This window comes from Esox lucius, chromosome 18 (assembly GCF_011004845.1).
Source record: "Esox lucius isolate fEsoLuc1 chromosome 18, fEsoLuc1.pri, whole genome shotgun sequence".
In the NCBI taxonomy this organism is placed as follows: Eukaryota; Metazoa; Chordata; class Actinopteri; order Esociformes; family Esocidae; genus Esox; species Esox lucius.
The window spans coordinates 24,698,180-24,717,317 of record NC_047586.1 but is presented as its reverse complement, the minus strand read 5'-3'; the positions used below and the strand labels follow the sequence as shown (position 1 = coordinate 24,717,317).

At 39.3% G+C, this 19,138-nt stretch overlaps 1 protein-coding gene across 3 annotated transcripts in view; it reads left to right on the top strand.

Annotated features, from left to right (window-relative positions):
* Positions 1-17,989, top strand: part of adgb (androglobin) — a 99,341-nt gene extending 81,352 nt beyond the window's left edge. For all 3 annotated transcript variants that reach the window (XM_020056004.2, XM_013138438.3, XM_020056005.2), the window contains 6 exons: positions 830-945; positions 2,358-2,513; positions 12,415-12,487; positions 12,639-12,756; positions 17,513-17,696; positions 17,834-17,989. In XM_020056004.2, coding sequence (XP_019911563.2) covers positions 830-945; positions 2,358-2,513; positions 12,415-12,487; positions 12,639-12,756; positions 17,513-17,696; positions 17,834-17,935 — 749 coding nt within the window. In that variant the 3' untranslated portion in view covers positions 17,936-17,989. The remainder of the gene's footprint in view (positions 1-829; positions 946-2,357; positions 2,514-12,414; positions 12,488-12,638; positions 12,757-17,512; positions 17,697-17,833) is intronic.
* The last annotated feature ends 1,149 nt before the right edge of the window (positions 17,990-19,138 follow it).

Here is a 19,138-nt window from a genome sequence, read left to right as displayed (position 1 = left end):
GTGAAAAGTTTTTTTGGGGGGACAAGGATGTTAATAATAGTTGTGAACCAGAATGGCTGGAAGAGGTGAGCATCATGCTCCTTAGTTATCGATCCCTTTGCTACATATGACAGGTTGTCAGTTAAAATGATGGATTATAAAACATTTTTATTAGAGAAGTGGGACTTGGGGAAAATGGCAATAGTAGCCTCTCATTAATTCACACAGTACAACAGTGCCCTCTAGCCCATGTTCTGTCTGCTGCATCCACTTTGCTGGTGTGCAAAATGCTTAATCTCTACTCAATAGAGCGTAAACTGACTAATAAGAACGACTCATTTGCTCGTAAAACGTTTCGATTAAAAACACAGTTTCATGTGATTTTTTTCACGTTAGGGGAATTGATTGTAATTTACTTGCTTTTTCAAGCAGTAATGGAAATTCACATTATAATTTTTTTTTTTATGGGCCGATGACACTGCATGAACAGCATTCCCTTGTGGAAATGTTGTTTTTAATGGCTTTGTAATTGCTGCATGTAAACAGCGAGTAAACAGTGAGTCTGCATGTAAACCATGACAGGTATATAGACCTAAATGAGTGAGATACACGATGTGCAAAGTGCACTTACAGAATACCACAGGACTGAATACACTCATTGAAAATGTTGAGTGTAAGACTTAAAGGTTATTGACATACCAATGTGTAAACGGCAGGTTGCTCTTTATTTATTCCATAATCCGTGTTTGAAGGAAGAGCTTGACGGAAAAGATAGTGCTCACTGTGTTCACCTGTCGTGCTATAGACCATTTGAACGTTGACCTCGGAAAACTTTGGCCCTTGTTCCTAGTGCACTACGAGAAGCAAGAAAGCCAGAAGTCATTCACCTCCAAGGGCAACTGCAAAGGCAAAGTGGACAAGGACAAAGACAAATCCCCTGCCAAGCTAGGCTCTAGGATGGAAAAAGTGGGTAACACTATACACTGACTGGACAATAATACAGTATATCGTATGTGGTTTTTTATAGATATTTTCGCAGACATATACAGTGGGAGAACAAGTATTTGATACACTGCCGATTTTGCAGGTTTTCCTCGTTACATAGCATGTAGAGGTCTGTAATTTTTATCTTAACTTCAACTGCAGACTCACATAATTATTTTAGCACCTGCCAACCAGTAAGAATTCCGGCTCTCATAGACCTGTTGCAATAAAATGCAAATTAATTACTAAAAAATCATGTGATTTTCTGGATTTTTGTTTTAGATTCCGTCACTCACAATTGACGTGTACCTATGATAAAAAAAAATTACAGACCTCTACATGCTTTGTAAGTGGTAAACATGCAAAATCGGCAGTGTATCAAATACTTGTTCTCCCCAATGCATTGCTTGGTTACTGTTTCTATAGGCTTTTAAAAAGTTTATTTGGGCTTCAAAGTAGTGTTTCTTCATGCTTCGTAAAAGTGTTTCTTTGGGCTTCAGAGTCCAGTTGGGTGTACATTAATGTTATATTAAACCTCTGACTAGCCTAATTAGTCAATTGCATTATCTTATGACAAAGTAGACCGGTGATCCTGTAATTGCTGGATGGTTCTAAATGGATCTACAGTAACTGGAGCAGTAAAGCTAAACAATCTCGGCTCTAATAGTTTTTCGGTTTCCACTGCTGCTGTCGCAAACACTGAAGACAGTGCCATTTGAAAGTGAGATTTCTCTAAAAGCACTCTCATTGAATCCATTTTCATTTAGGTGATTCCTGTGTTATGGTGCACCGTTAATGCAGCGCAAATTGAGAGAGAGAAGCTATGATCTGTGAATAAATTTGCTGAGAAATTATTCTTTATATATATATGCCTGGATGAGACATACAGGTAAATTGTTATAATACAGGCTGCCTATGGCTCCATAATTTCAGTTCAGAAAGGAAATGTCATGTTTAAGTTGAACCATTATTGAGGAAAATGAATATCAAGTCTAATATGATCTGCTCCTTCAGGGTAGCTCACTGCCTAAACAAAGCATCCATTTAAAATAAACTATGGCAGTAGGCTTGGGTAAGCGAAACCAAATAGTAAGAAAAATGGAGTAAACAAGTGGAGGCTGGTCAGAGCAAAAGGAAACGCATGCTGGCAGGAACAGCAGTTGGTGACAGAATGTGTGAGCTTATCTGGTCCGCTTACATAGACCGCTTAATGAAGGGTTTATACCAACATCTGATTGCTCTCAGCTGATGCCGCAGCTAGAAAAACTCACTTAGGTTCCCCTTCCTAACTGCCATCGCCTAATGTATTTGGAGAGACCTGTGAATGTTTTAAAGGAAAAGTGAGTTTCTGTTCACATCTTTGACTGTACATCCCTCTGTGTGCATGCGTGCAGAGCCTGGACCAGTCAAAGCCTAACTGGACGTTGCGTGTGGTGAGTGACCAGTGCAACGCGGAGGCCATTGAGTTGAAGAAAGACACTGAGAGACTGGACGAGATCAGAGCTATTCAACAGTCCTGGGAGACCGCTGAACCCGGCAGATTTGCCAAGGTATGAAACACTTCATCCCTCTTAGCCTTTTCTAGAACTTGACCTTCAGGGTTATTGGTATCCTTGGTGTGGACTTGTTGAATGTATGTGTATGTTATGATTATGAACTAAAATCTAAATATTGTAGACACATTACAAGCTGTTTGTTGCCCCAACATTCTGTCTGACAATATTCTAAAGATAATGGACTCTCCCAGCTACTATTTGGATTTCCAGTTGTCTCAATGTGTCTATAGTACTGATCAGCTGAGGCAGCTCGGGAAATGATTGTTGAATTTGTGTATCATTCGTTCTTTTCCAAAAAGTCCAAAATCTGAAAATTAAAAAAAAAAAAAATGTGACACCAAAACACAAATAAAGGTTTATTTTTCTTACTTTTGATTTTATGCTCAGATCAAAAATAGGAAATAAAAAATGGGTCACAAACTTGATTTTGATGTTTAATTGTTAGATTTTTGTGACCCGGAAGTTACTCTCCCGTTAGCTTGATGAAGTGTATTTTCTTTGACTACATTTTGAAAAAGCGCTTGAGTCTGATTATGCTTGTACCAATTATGTAAAATTAAATGGTATTTTCCAATACCATTTAATTGTATTTTGTTTCAGGATTTACAACTGAAATATATTAATTTGAAGACTGAAGTGCCCCTAAAAAAAGTTTTTCATGTTTTGGTAACAGTCAAGAATAAGACACTAGTGGTTTAGAAAGCTGCTGAGTGCAGTTATAATACAGACACATGCATACATACACATGCACAGTCATACTCACTATGCCTGCCATGTTCAGTTTTTCTTTGAGTAGCCATTGCTTGGTTATATGTAATACAGTAGAGGGCCATCATTAGGAGGTTGATGGTTTAGAATGCTGCTTATTGCAGTTACAATAAAGTTGATCTGAGCTCTACATGTTACAAAGTAAAACAGGCCACCCTTTCGCACAAGTTTATACAGGATTACCATTTATGAATTTTCCATAGATCACACAAATGTGAAAATGCTGTGTAAGGTACATTGTGCAGTGGACCTGTGAGCATGAACTTCAGTGTCAGCTAAACTGTTCTGAAGGTCCTTTGCCAAGACCTGTAGGTTCTTCTGTGTAGATCTGACCAGTTTTCAGACAAATCATTGTAATGGTTTCTCCTTCCTTTGACTTGGTTATGGTCTTAAAACATTGTTTGGAGGAAAAGTGTTACATATCTTGGAATTGATTGAGATCTAATTTAACCCTTATCCTAAAAAAATGTTTTATTCATTAACATAAATTACAATTAGAACAGGTCCAAAAGAGCACAACAGACATTACTGAAAGTCAATTAATGTAGTCCATGACCTAAAAATACAAAATTAAATGATATGCCAGTTAGACAATTAAACATTTAATCACCCGATCAAATATTGAAAACATTACATTCCAACACTGACAAAACTAAACTGTTTCTTTATGTACTGTGTATTCCGCTTTGCCCAGATTCTGTAGGCTTTGGTTTCATCCTATCATGTTGTATGGCCAAGGTGAACACTTCCAAAACACTGTCCGGTTTACTCTTGCTAAACAACTCTTTGTCTTGTCAAACAATATTGTGTTTTCTGGATCTTATCATTTTTGTTGTGTGGAAACCAACATTAGCTGATGGTTTAAAGACAGCTAATCGGTATCCTCATCATCAAAAATAATTAACAGAGAAGTTCAAAATGATCACTCCTCTTTTGTCTATTTCATCCATGAATGCTTCAGTGTCTTCAAAATTATTAAACAAAAACATGAATGGGTAGAGAGCTTCTTGTTCTTCCTCTAGAGTTGAGGCCTCTCTGTGCATCTGCACAGCACCCTGTATTTCCTTATCATTCAGGGGTGAGGACTTGTACCCGGTCACAGAAGAGGCCCATGTTGGCATTTACCCAGGCAGCAGCATCCCCCAGGTCAATAACGAATATTGGCAACTGAAATGAAAGATCACAACAATCACATAGAAGTAGAGGTGTAGAACGTACAAAGTAAAAGTACTCAACTGGGTTTGGCTGTGTTAACCACTTTAGGGAAGTATCTAATTAAGATCTAAGTAACCAGGTAAAGGGAGTTCAAAACAAACCAGTGATCAATAAAATAAAAAGGAAGAGTGTAAATGATCGATTAAGGTAATTGGTTAGTTATGAACTGTTTAGGTAATTTAGCTCATCCTTAGCCACTTCCCAAAACTGGTGAACACAGCCAAATACTTCTACTTTTTACCCCACTGCATAGAAGATGGCCATGACAAATTATTATTTTGTTTACATTTCTAAATAAAGACAACATTGTGTATATGAAGCTAAAAAAAATGTATGGATCTTGCCTGCTTGCATATAGTTACAGGTGCATCATGCATCTTTAGCTAGTTATAATGTACCCTAATTCACTAAAGCTGGTTAACAAGTAGTCTACCTCGTCGCATAGCTTGCTATCTTAAAACATAACTGTAAGGGTTGTCATGTTTTCTGGGTTCTGTCACTGGCAAGGTATTTGAATCTCAGATTCAAAGAATTTAGTAAATAAGTGATCTTACTGAACACGTTACAGTTTTTTTCAGTCGCTAACAAGCGTTTGTCCAAACAGTAGTCACATTTTCAAAACTCTAAACACAATTAGCACAGCATCGGTCTTTTGTGGCCATACCATTCACACATTTAATGTCGTTTTCACACAATATGCAGTCAGTGAACACATTTCCACAATGCTTACATTTTCTTAACAGACAAGCTATACCTCCCAACAAAATTATGGATTGTTTTTGTAGTATTTACAAATGTTAACACACAACATCCCACAATAGCAAAAACAATATTCCAAACCTTAAATACAGTATAAAAACCTCTGCTTCTGAAATGATATCAGTTCAAAAACAAAATATATCAAAAATATATCTCAGCTGATAATAAACAAACAATTGAATAATTGACACAGCTGATTTATGTTTGGTGAATTGGGCCAACCACAGCTGATTCCAGTCTGGCTTAGACTCAGTGGCAGGGGCTTATTTTTTCTATTACTATAAAAGGAGGACTTTAAGGAGTGATGTTTTTGGAAACAGTAACAGAAAAAGACAAACATTGTAATGTCTGGACGAGGAAGAGGAAGAGCAAGGGGCCCAGGGAGAAGACCAGGTCCAGTGAGAGATGCAGAAGGAGGTGCAGTGAGAGGTGGAGGTGCAGTAAGAGGTGCAGTGAGAGGAGCAGTAAGAGGTGCAGTGAGAGGAGCAGTAAGAGGTGCAGTGAGAGGAGCAGTAAGAGGTGCAGTGAGAGGTGGAGGTGCAGTGAGAGGAGCAGTAAGAGGTGCAGTGAGAGGTGGAGGTACAGTGAGAGGAGCAGTAAGAGGTGCAGTGAGAGGAGCAGTGAGAGGAGCAGTGAGAGGTGCAGGTGCAGGCCCAAGGAGAGGGCAAGGTAGAGGTGTAAGAATGCGTGGTGGTGGCATTCCAAGGGCTGCAAGAACAGTAGTCAGTGATGAAATCCGTGCCACTATCATTGACCATGTAATCAACCACGGTCTCTCACTAAGAGAGGCTGGTGAAAGAGTCCAACCCAATTTGAGTCGGTCAACGGTTGCCTCCATTATTCGCATCTTTCAACAAACCAACAGGTAAGTATTGCATTTTACATGGTTTGTTTCTATTCTCATTTGACATGTCAATAAGGTCATACAGTAATGCATATGTTGATATTTTTATTTTTCTCTACAGAATGCAACGTCTTCCACCCTCTGGGGGAAGAGGAAAGCTCCTCAATAATGATCAAGAGCTTGCCATTGTAGAAATGGTTGTTGCAAATAATGCAATTAAACTGCATGAAATCAAAACTAGAATTGTGGAGGACCATGAGATATTTGCCAATATAGAAAGCATCAGCCTCACAACCATTACGCGGACATTGTCCAAACACCGAGTGCGGATGAAGCAGCTCTACACTGTTCCCTTTGAAAGGAACAGTGAGAGAGTCAAGGAGCTACGACGACAATATGTCCAGGTATAGTGTATATTCAATTCAATGTCCAATTATATAAACTTTGCACTTTGCAAGTAGGTTACCTACACAGTAATAGGTTACAGTACAGTATGGTAGACACAGTAATGACATGACTTAAACTTTGTTTCAGAGAGTTTGGAATTGGAAGCCAACCAGGCCCCTCATGAATTAAATTACATCGATGAGGCAGGATTCAATCTGTCCAAAAGGCGTCGACGTGGACGAAATATAATTGGAAAAAGGGCCACAGTTGATGTGCCAGGACAGAGAGGGGCAAACATTACTATGTGTGCAGCAATGGCAAATACAGGATTACTCCTTCACAGATGCCAGGTTGGACCTTATAATACTGAGCGCCTCCTTGCGTTTCTTAATGATCTCCACCAGCGCCTGGTACCAGAGCAGGGTCAGGAGGGTGAAAACATGAGGACCTTTGTAATTACCTGGGACAATGTTGCTTTCCATCATTCACAAGCAATAACAGCATGGTTTGAAGTCCACCCAGTATTGGTGAGTCTCTTCCTTCCACCCTATTCACCTTTCCTCAACCCCATAGAGGAGTTCTTTTCTGCATGGAGGTGGAAGGTTTATGACCATCAGCCACATGACCAGATGTCCCTACTTGAAGCCATGGATGCTGGATGCAGGGATATCACAGTTCAAGATTGCCAAGGGTGGATCCGACATACCAAGCGGTTTTATCCCAGGTGCATCGCCTTAGATGATATCAGATGTGATGTTGACGAAAACATGTGGCCTAACCCTGAAGATCGCAGGGATTAGATACATACATTTTGTGCCATTTTTAGTTCCCCCCCTTTTTATTTGGGCTTTTTGCTGTTTTTTTTTGGTCAGAATGCTCTTGTGTTTCATGGATATTTTGTAAATAAACCTTGAAAATAAAATAAACCATGTCTGTTCTACTGTACCTTCTTTGGTAAACAGTTACTGTAAGAAATAACTGATTTGCTTTTTACTGGAATGCGTTTGAATGTGAACATTACTGTACATGTGCACATACAGTTCCAAACCAATAAATTTAGTGTAAACGGTGGATTGCATGTTACCTTAAACATAAAAATCTATGCAGTTTTTATAATTTTAACAATAGCCAGAATTTTGAAACCTGGTGTACTTCGTTTGACTGCATGTACCTTGTGAAGTGAAAACAAATGTTACTCTTTGACAGAATTATTTCATTTTGAGTCAGATTTCCAGTGTTTTGGTAAAGTTAGTGTGTGTAGAGAAAAACATGTTCTGTTTTGAAATTAAGAGTTAGTATATATTTAACAAAATGTGTTTTTGAGAAGAAAATGAACAATTTGGCCAATTGTGTTTTGTAGGTGTGAGTCTGTGTTAAGAGTTTAGAAAAATTATCTAAAGTATGGGCAAGCGCTTGTTAGCGATTGAAAAAAAACTGTAATAATCCCTAAATATATAGGTTGTCATATTGAAGCACTTACCAAAATCTTTGTCATTGACCCTGTAATTCTTCCTTCATAAACGCATGCACTAAATCAAAAACACCACACTAATGCTTTTCAGGAATTCTTTAACTGTTGGTGAAATTGCTGCAAACGTATCAAATGCAAGTGCAACACAACTTCCGGTTCACACAAATCGATCAAATTAATATCAAAAATCATGTTCGGCCGTGGCCCTTTTTTTTATTCCCTATATTTGATCTGAACATAAAATCTAAAGTACAAAAAATAAGCCGTTATTCTTTTTTTTAATTTTCAGATTTTAGACACTGAATTGAATATGAAAAGATTAATGATACACAGAAATGGTCTTTGTATCATTCCGAGTAGGGATAGATAATTGCATCAAGTCATTGGATACTTTTTAAAGTGTCCCAACATTTCTGGAAATGTGATTGTATTATAAGTTTACTAAAGTAGGAAATAAGTAGTTCCTTATTAAGAGACTTTAGTATACTTTTTACTGTGTAAATAGTATTTAAATATTATGTTAATTCTATTTGGTGTACAATCTAAATTTTTTAGAAGCAGTTTTAAAATAATAACATTTTATTGTATATTTAATTCTTTGCCTCTAAATTACAGTTTGAAACAATTACCATCAGGCATCATCCCCGACATAGATATATAAAAAATCTACACACCTCTGTTAAAATGCCAGGTTCTTGTGATGTAAAAGAATGAGACAAAGATAAGTCATGTCAGAACTTTTTCCACCTTTAATGTGACCTATAATGTGAACAATTCAATTGAAAAACAAACTGAAATCTTTGAGGGGGAAAAATAAAAAACTCACAATAACCTGGTTGCATAAGTGTGCATACCCTACTTATACTTTGTTGAAGCACCTTTTGATTGTATTACAGCACTCAGTCTTTTTGGGCAGGAATCTATTAGCATGGCACATCTTGACATGGCAATATTTGCCATTCTTCTTTGCAAAAGCACTCCAAATCTGTCAGATTGCAAGGACATCTCCTGTGCACAGCCCTCTTCAGATCACCCCACAGATGTTCAAATGGATTCTGTTCCAAAACATTAATCTTCTTCTGGTGAAGCCATGCTTTTGTGGACTTGGATTTGTGCTTTGGGTCGTTGTCGTGCTGAAAGGTGAACTTCCTCTTCATCTTCAGGTTTCTAACAGATACCTGAAGATTTTGTGCCAAAATTGCCAGAAATTCCTGCAGTTCCTTTAATGTTGCGGTAGGCCTCTTGGAAGCCTCCCTGACCAGTTTTCTTCTCGTCTTTTCATACATTTTGGAGGGACGTCCATATCTCTGTTGTGCTATGTTTTTTCCACTTGATGATGACTGTCTTCACTGTGTTCCATGGTATATCTAATGCTTTGGAAATTATTTTGTACCCTTCTCCCGACTGATATCTTTCAACAATGAGATCCCTCTGATGCTTTGGAAACTCTCTGCGGACCATGGCTTTTGCTCTGAGATGCAACTAAGAAAATGTCAGTAAAATCGTACTAAAAACAGTGGAACTTTATTTGTGATTAATCAGAGTCACTTTAAATGATGGCAGGTGTGTAATGACAAACACAAGAGGTTGTGCACACTTTTTATTTTTATTTTTTTTCCTCAAAGATTTCAGTTTGTTTTTCAATTGAATTATTAACAATATAGGTCACATTAAAAGTGGAAAAAGTTCTGACATGATTTCTCTTTTTCTCATTCTTTTACATCACAAGAACCTGGCATTTAACACTTTTGAACAGGAGTGTAGACTACTTATATCCACTGTGTATATATATATTCAGTTGTGCACAAAATAATTGGTAATATATGTACCATTTGTAAAGAAAACATGAGTGATCAGGCAAAACACATGTCTTTTATTTCTTATGGGATTCACATTCAACTGTAGGTCATAACAGAATGGCATAATCATAAAACAAAACATGGCAACAAAGAAAAAAATGAACTGACCCCTGTTCAAAAGTCTGCATACCCTTAGTTCTTAATACTGTGCATTGCCCCCTTTAGCATCAATGACAGCGTGCAGTCTTTTGTAATAGTTGTCTATGAGGCCCCAAATTCTTGCAGGTGGTATAGCTGCCCATTCGTCTTGGCAAAATGCCTCCAGGTCATGCAAAGTGACTCTGGGGAGATCACGTTTGAGATCTCCCCAGAGTGTCTCGATGATATTAAGGTCAGGAGACTGTGATGGCCACTCCAGAACCTTCACCTTTTTCTACTGTAACCACTGGAGGGTCAACTTGGCCTTGTGCTTAGGGTCATTGTCATGCTGGAAAGTCCAAGATGCACAGCTTTCATGCAGAAGAATGCAGATTGTCTGCCTGTATTTTCTGGTAACATGATTTTTTGTGGCATTGGCACAGTAAAGGCTTCTTTCTGGCTACTCGACCATGCAGCTAATTTTTTTCAAGTATCGTCATGTTGTGCTCTTTGAAACAACCGTATTTTTCCAGAGCAGCCTGTATTTCTCCTGAGGTTACCTGTGGGTTTTTCTTTGTATCCCCAGTAATTCTTCTGGCAGTTTTGGCAGAAATCTTTCTTGGTCTACCTGACCTTGGCTTGGTATCAAGAGATCGCCAGATTTTCCACTTAATAAGTGATTGAACAGTACTGACTGGCATTTGCAAAGTTTCTGATATCTTTTATATCCTTTTCCACCTTTATAAAGTTCCATTACCTTGTTACGCAGGTCTTTTGACAGTTATTTTCTGCTCCCCATGGCTCAGTATCTAGCCTGCTCAGTGCATCCACGTGAGTGCTAACACACTCATTGATTATTTATACACAGACACTAATTGCAATTTAAAAAGCCACAGGTGTGGGAAATTCAACTTTAATTGCCATTTTCATCTGTGTGTGTGTCACCCGGTGTGTCTGTTACAAGGCCAAACATTTAAGGGTATGTAAACTTTTGATCAGGGCCATTTGGGTGATTTCTGTTATCATTATGATTTAAAAAGGAGCCAAAAAACTATATGATAATAAATGGCTTCATATGATCACTATCCTTAAATAAGATACATGTTTTTTGCATGATCAGTCATATTTTCAAAATCGAATGCAAACCTACGATTACAACTGTATAGTTATTTTGTACCTAAAACTTTTGCACTGTACTGTACATGCCTTAATTATTGGCATCCCTTCATGTGTTACTTTGTGCACCCTCTTCTGAGACATCTATGTTTGATTATGTTGGAAAACACATAAGAAAAGATGAGACTATTCCTCCACACAGAAACTCCAGATTCTTCCTTTCTTTGTCCTTGCTTGAAGACCCTTCTCGTCAGCTCACCTCTGTAAATTGTAATGGCCATTACAAAAGCTTGATTCTTGGGTCACTGAACAATATTCATGTAGATTTTGATGTATTATATCATTGTTCATTTGGAAGCTCCAACAATTACTCCGTTTTAGTCTCCTGGCAGAGGCTGACTGGTTTTGACCATGGCTTTTCATGTCAAACCCACATCTGTTTTTTGTACTCAAAAAGCTACATTTTAGTCTAATCAAAACCATAGAACCTGGTGCCAATCAAAGTTCCAATGAAATTGAGCAAACCTACATTTGTGGTTTGGTGACAGAAGGGGCTGTATTTTCTGGCATGCCTTCCAAATTACATTTTGGCATTGAGGTGGCTTCTAATTACTGTTTTTGAGACTTTGTGGCTTAATTTCTGTAATTCCGAACTGTGATCCTTGGAGATTTTTCCCCACTTCTCACTTTGTAAGAGACTTCCTCTTCCTGGCTGCTACATCACAGCTACAGTTGTTTTACATTTCTTAGTTATTGCCCTAATTGTGAAGATAGGTATTTTCAAGTGTATAGCTATCTTTTTCAAACCACTGCTGAATTTGTGAAGGTCAACAACCTTTTTTTGACTAAGGACGTTTAGCTTGTGTGCCACCTCATATTTATACCCCAGGGAAACAGGATGTCATTGGATGATAAAACTTAATGTCCAAAAGACTCAAATTATTAATCCGTTTTTCATAAGATTTTAATGTGCCAATAATTGTGACTTGCATGTTTTTGATAATTTTTTTATTGAAGCAAAAGATCATTTTCACTCAAAGATTAGATTCATATTTGAAGTAGTGGCTTCTGTCTAGAACTATAAAGGCCTTATTAATGGAGTGCTAACGAGATGATTGTCCTTCTGGCAGGAGATTCAGTGTTGAAATATCACTGTACCACTTGTAATTCAGTAATTTGAGAGTATTGGTAAGGTGACTGAATACTTTTGCAAGGCACTATTATTTACATTTTATATTAAATCTGTCACTTGATCGTTATGGGTAATGTAGGCAGTTTAACATTGGAGTGAATAGTCTATCCTACCGGCTGTACTCTACTCAGAAGCATGGTCCTATTAAAAGTAAAGCCTTATTGTGAATATAAGGAAACCATATTGGTGTTGTGATATCTTTTCAGGCCTTTCAATCCAGATTACAGTTCCTTAACACACTAAGCGGGGCCACTGCTATGACAGACACTGGAGAAGCAGGTACCGCACTCGGCAATGCCACCCACTCATAGAGACACAAGTACTTTATTTTCTACAGCATATGTATTTTTTAGAACAATGGATGAATGGAATGTTCAACTGTTTGGAAAAATATGCTAAGTGACCATTTTCCAATTGGTTCCCTTTACAGCAACCCAGGTCCAGTCTCCTGATGCCCCTGTGAGTCCGTCCAATCAGGAGCAGGCTCTTCTCAACCAGCCAATTCCCTCCTATCCCCACTTACCTATGGACTACACCCAATTCATCAGGTCTGTCACTCTCTTCTCACCCCTCAACCTTCTTTCTCTTGCTCCTCTATGTTATTGCTTTTACTGATAAGAGTTCTTCCAGTTTCGGAGAGAGCGGTGTCCCTGGCACATCCACTCTCTGTGGTCTGCCAATTAACCACCTGTCCAGCCCTCCCCTGCCCTGGTTTCCTTTCTCTCTAACCCAGAGTAAAGGGATGTCACCTCACCACCCCAGCAGTCCAGGCTTATGGGTTCCTTTCTGCTGGGTCTGGAATTGATATACAGCCTTGTCTGGCTCATTTCGCTGCTGTCACAAGACAAGCTATTTTTATCTGCTGCACAGCTCACAACCTCACATTCGATCCTTTGTCAACAAAGGTGGTCGTATTTTAATCCCTTGATTATTATTTTTTCCACACAGCTGGTCAGTCTACCGTGTCGCGTATAAAGAAAGTCATTTCACAGAGTCACAAGGGCAGGTGGGGTGGAGGGGTGTGGGTTCCAATCTGAAGCTGAGCCCAGGACACTATTGCCTTTTGGGTTTGTTGAAGACAGTTTCATTTTTCTCTGCTTATGAAAGGAATAGTAGATGGACCATGCTGGAATCCCACCGTGTGTATGTGTGTGTGTGTGTGTATTTGTGTATGTATGTGTGTACAGGCTGTCTAAATGACCCCAAACTTTTGAACAGTAGTGTATATAATTATTTGTATTCACATAATTGCATCAGCAATTGTGGGTTTGATTTTCAGGCTTAAATGGCCAGAAACAAAGAACTTTGTTCTGAAACTCTGAGAAATGGAGACTATTCAATGCAAGAAATTGCCAAGTAACTGAAGGTCTCGTACAATGCTATGTACTACTGCCTTCACAGAACAGTGCAAACTGTCTCTAACCGGAATAGTAGGAGGAGTGGGAGGCCCCGGTGCACAACTGAACAAGAGGACAAATATATTCTAGTGTCTAGTTGTAGAAACAGATGCCTCACAGGTCCTGAACTGGCAGCTTCATTCAAAAGTACCCACAAAATATCATCAGCATCTACAGTGAAGAGATGACTCTGGGATGATGGCCTTTCAGAGTTGCAAAGAAAAATCTCTGACTGGCCAATAAAAGGAAAAAATTAAGATGGGCAAAAGAACTCAGACACTGGACAGAGGAAAATGGTTAAACATTTTTCTGGCCAGACAAATCTAAGTCTGAGGTGTTTCAGATCTCAAAGAGCAACTTTTGTGAGACTTTTGTGAGACACGAACCAAATGAAAAGATGCTGGAGGAGTGCTTGAGGAGTGCCATCTGTCTGGGGGTGTTTTGGTGGTGGTAAAGTGGGAGTTCAGTACAGAGTAAAAGGGATCTTAAAGAAGGAAGGCTATCACTCCATTTTGCAATGCCATGCCACACCCTGTGCCATACTCTGTGCTTGATTGGAGCCAATTTCCTCCTACAACACGACAGTGAGCCAAAGCACAGCTACAAACCATGCAAGAACTATTTAGGGAAGAAGCCAGCTGGTATTCTGTCTGTAATGGTGTGACCAGCACAGTCACTGGATCTCAACCATGTTCAGTGGGATGCAGGGTGATATGGTCTGACCATTATCTGAAAGCCTATCTGACCTGTGGCATTAAATGTTACTACACAAGAGCTACTCCTTTCTTATAGTTCTGAACTTTTTTCTCTTCCTGACTGGTTCTCTTAACTTCTTCTTAACCGCCTCTCATCCTGACCTCTCTTCTTAACCGCTTTTTCAAAAATGTGCTTCCTAACCCCTCTATTGGCCCATCATGATACATACAGTGAGAGATATTTTTTTTTGATCCCCTGCTGATTTTGTACGTTTGCCCACTGACAAAGACATTAGCAGTCTATAATTTTAATGGTAGGTTTATTTGTACAGAGAGAAATCCAGAAAAACGCATGTAATAATGTTTATAAATTGATTTGCATTTTAATGAGTGAAATAAGTATTTAACCCCTCTGCAAAATATGACTTAATACTTGGTGGCAAAATCCTTGTTGGCAATCACAAAGGTCAGACATTTCTTGTAGTTGGCCAACAGGTTTGCACACATCTCAGGAGGGATTTTGTCCCACTCCTTTTTGCAGATCTACTCCAAGTCATTAAAGTTTTGAGGCTGATGTTTGGCAACTCAGATTTTCCATGGGATTAAGGTCTGGAGACTGGCTAAGCCACTCCAGGACCTTAATGTGCTTCTTTTTGAGCAACTCAAGAAGTTGCTTTGGCTGTGTGTTTTGGGTCATTGTCATGCTGGAATACCCATCCATGCCCTGGCTGAGGGAAGGGGTTTCTCACCCAAGATTAGATGGTACATGGCCCCTTCCATCGTCCACTTGATGCGGTGAAGTTGTCCTGTCCCCTTAGCAGAAAAACACAACATAATGTTTCCACATCCATGCTTGATGGTGGGAATGGTGTTCTCGGAGTCATAGGCAGCATTCCTCCTCCTCCAAACACGGCGAGTTGAGTTGATGCCAAAGAGCTCGATTTTGATCTCATCTGACCACAACACTTTCACCCAGTTCTCCTCTGAATCATTGAGATGTTCATTGGCCAACTTCAAACGGGCCTGTACATGTGCTTCTTGAGCAGGGGGACTTTGCAGGCGCTGCAGGATTTCAGTCCTTCATGGCATAGTGTGTTACCAATTGTTTTCTTGGTTACTATGTTCCCAGCTGCCTTGAGATCATTCACATGATCCTCCCATGTATTTCTGGGCTGATTCTTCACCGTTCTCATGATCATTGTAACTCCACAAATTGAGATCTTGCATGGAGCCCCAGACCGAGGGAGATTGACAGTTATTTTGTGTTTCTTCCATTTTCTTCCAACTGTTGTCACCTTCTCACCAAGCCGCTTGGTGATGGTCTTGTAGCCCATTCCAGCCTTTTGTAGGTCTACAATCTTGTCCCTGATATCCTTGGATAGCTCTTTGGTCTTGGCCATGGTGGAGAGTTTGGAATCTGATTGATTGCTTCTATGGACAGGTATCTTTTATACAGGTAACAAGATGAGATTAGGAGCACTCCCTTCAAGAGTGTGCTTTTAATCTCAGCTCGTTACCTGTATAAAAGACACCTGGAAGCCAGAAATCTTACTGATTGAGAGGGGATCAAATACTTATTTCATTCATTAATGCATTTCATTAATGCTAATCAATTTATAGAACATTTTACATGCGTTTTTCTGGATTTTTTTGTTATTCTATCTCTAACTGTTGAAATAAACCTACAATTAATATTATAGACTCTTTGAAAATCAGCAGGGGATCAAATCTTTTTTTCCCCTCACTGTAGTAGGGTTTTTATGTCTATTAATCAGGGAGCTATTTTGATGGTCTGAGGAGTTAGCCACTCCTGTGAGACGTGCCCCTGTTTTCACCCCTGTTTGGCCCACCCATTCTGACCCTGGGTGCGTGTGTGCCACTGTCTGCTCCCTCAGTTAATGGCTGCCGACATCCGGCACTGCCCTTGGGATGAGAAGAGAGGAGCAGTCTATTACTGAAGTCTGATTAGTCTGCAATGATTCACACTCACACACACTCGAGTTTGTGCGTACACACACACACACACATGTACACCGTAAGACACAGAGGGATGGGAGGGCAATGTTCATTAACCATCCTATCTCTATTCGCTCACTCATACCCCAACCTTTAATCAGGGCCAGTGTTTGGGAAATGGGCAGCCATAAATAGCCTTTTCTAATCTTTACCTTAACAAGACCTCACCATCCTCACCCCTGCTCCAACCCTTTGTCTTTAAGTGGAAGGTTTTTCAAGTCTTTATTTGGGAAACCATTGAAATTAGTACTTTAAAATACACATTATCTCTTTATTTTTTTTAAAAGCTTTAAGGGGTTCCCCCACTGTTTCAGTAAAGAATCCCTGTAGCATCCTCCAAGAACCTTTTGTTTTTCTTGTTGTGTATGCAGAAGAATGTCCTGTCACCCAGTATCATTTTAACCATTGTTCAACTACCCTTTCTTCTACTTGCATTACTATTCACAAATACTGGGTTGTGGGGTTGTTTTTTCTAGAATTAATGGGGAGTGCTTTTGGTGAGCCGGCTATTGTGGCTCAGATAACCTAAAAGAGACGTCTTGTTTGACTTTTTTATTTAAAATGTTTAAAAAAATTAACAGATTGAACAGTTAAGTGCAAATATTTGATATAAATGTGAAAACACAGAATGTAGTTATATTAGTATCTGAAATACACTTGAAATGTGTTGCATCTATTTGTCCTAAATTGCCTGCTGTTTTTTTCAACTAAGAATGTTTCCCTGTATGCTAATATTAAGAATATACCATTAAGCTTGGCATGTTTCCCTATGTCACCTCACAGATAGCTTGAAATGGTACTGATAGGGCTTATGTCAACTCTTACCCTGCAAGGTCAAGAGTCTACTGGTTGTCTGTTGTCACCCTGTGTCCCAGGTCTAAATACGTTCCTAGTTAAAGAGTTGCAATTAAATTATAGCTGGCTTGAGGTTCAGAATTTTATTTGAGGGGGCTATAAAATGTACATTATGTATGGCTTATTGCCTTGTATGCTATGCTAACTAACTTAGCATGTTCCCATCTGTGACAATTTAGCATGTTGCCCTGTGTGCTAACTAACTCAGCCGGTTTCCCCGTATGCTAACTAACTTAGCATATTGCCTTGTGTGCTAACTAACTTAGCATATTGCCTTGTGTGCTAACTAACTTAGCATATTGCCTTGTGTGCTAACTAACTTAGCATATTGCCATGTGCAGGAGGCAGCTTGAGGTTCCAGTGGTAAAGACTCAGGAGATAGAAGAGACACAGCGTAGGGAGCGCGTTGAGCAGATCCAGAGCTGGAAATTGGAAAGGGAGATGGTTCTGGAACAACGGCAGCTGGAGAAGGTAAACAGGAAAGACCTGATGAGACGCCAGCTAGAGATGTACGACGGCATGCAGGTCAGTATGACTTTGATTAAGTTGTGTGCAATGTTTAATAATGATAATGATAATGTTAGGAATTTAATAGGCAAAGGGATATTCATTTACCATCTCCCTTTGTTCTTTCCTCCTTTCCACCTAATTTCTTTGTCCAGGTGGAACGGAGAGCACGGCGTCAGAAGATGCTGGTGGCCCGGGAGGAGGTAGTGTACCAGCAACTGGCAGAGCTTTGTCGTCAGGAGGAGGATGCAGGATAGTGATAAGAAAATATTTGTTGTTGAAAATATGGCTTTATTAAATACAGTTTACATTCCCAATTAAGGTATGCTGTGATGTTGTCAGTACTTTCCTGTACCCTTGGATTATCTGAGCCACGTAGTCACTGGCATTCTCCAGATGTCAGCTATCTGGAGAACTCAATGCTTGAGTTGCATATGTTGAGTCCATACAATTAATAATATTGCCTGTTGGAGACATCACCATGACTGAATTGGCAAATGCAATCGTTCTCTCAAATATTGATCACTGCACTCTTGAGAATGCCAGTTTTGACTTTTATATTAATCTTTTCATTTTGAAGGTCACAGTATTGACCGGATCACCAGAGGCCACAAGTGTTAGACGCAATCAAACCTCAATGGGTTGATTGACTTGCTGATTGATTGGTTGGTTAAGACAGCCCTGGGATAAATTGCATTACTGCTTGGTTTAGTTTATTTCTAAAGAGAGCACCTTTCTTATCAGTCGGTACAGATGTTTATGGCTGGCAAGCATGGGGTATATTCACTCAGCGAAACACAAAAGTCTTATTTGTGAAGTTTCACAAACCAGAAGCAAGGAAAAAAAAACAAGAAGTTATAATTCCAGTTAAGTTTATTCAGTGACTTCCCTACGCATACTTGTGGGTAGACATCCTGTTTTGATTTCCTCCTTTTTTAACTTACTTGCTTCCTCGCTATCACTGCCGGTCCACCGATTATGTTGATTTTGTAGGGGACAGCATTCTATTTATTTCTGTTTCTAAGAGTTGTCTAGCCAAAAATGAATTGCCAGTTTCATCAACTTTTTGGGCTTCTCAACTTGTCCTCCACGTTATGTCTCAAAGTCAAAGACTTTGTGGCAAGGATTGGAATGTTTACCCAGGCTAGTCAAAGCCTGTTTCAACATTCTTGCGACACCTATGGCACAACTTGCAGATAAACCATGGCCCTGGTTGAATACTTCTGAGACGTTTCCTTCGTTGTTCGTCCGTGATCAGCACAGATCTAGGAAATTACTTGATATGTAAAAGCTAATTACTGCCTTATTGCCCCCTAACTAACCAACATAGATTCAGGATTGGACATGGAATGCCAGAAGGAAGGATGCATTTCTAAAGGTTTCAAAAAGTCTTTAAGGGGAGCCTTAAAGGAGCTGTCCTTATAAGGTGACTGTTGAGGAATGGGAAGTAAAATTGAAAT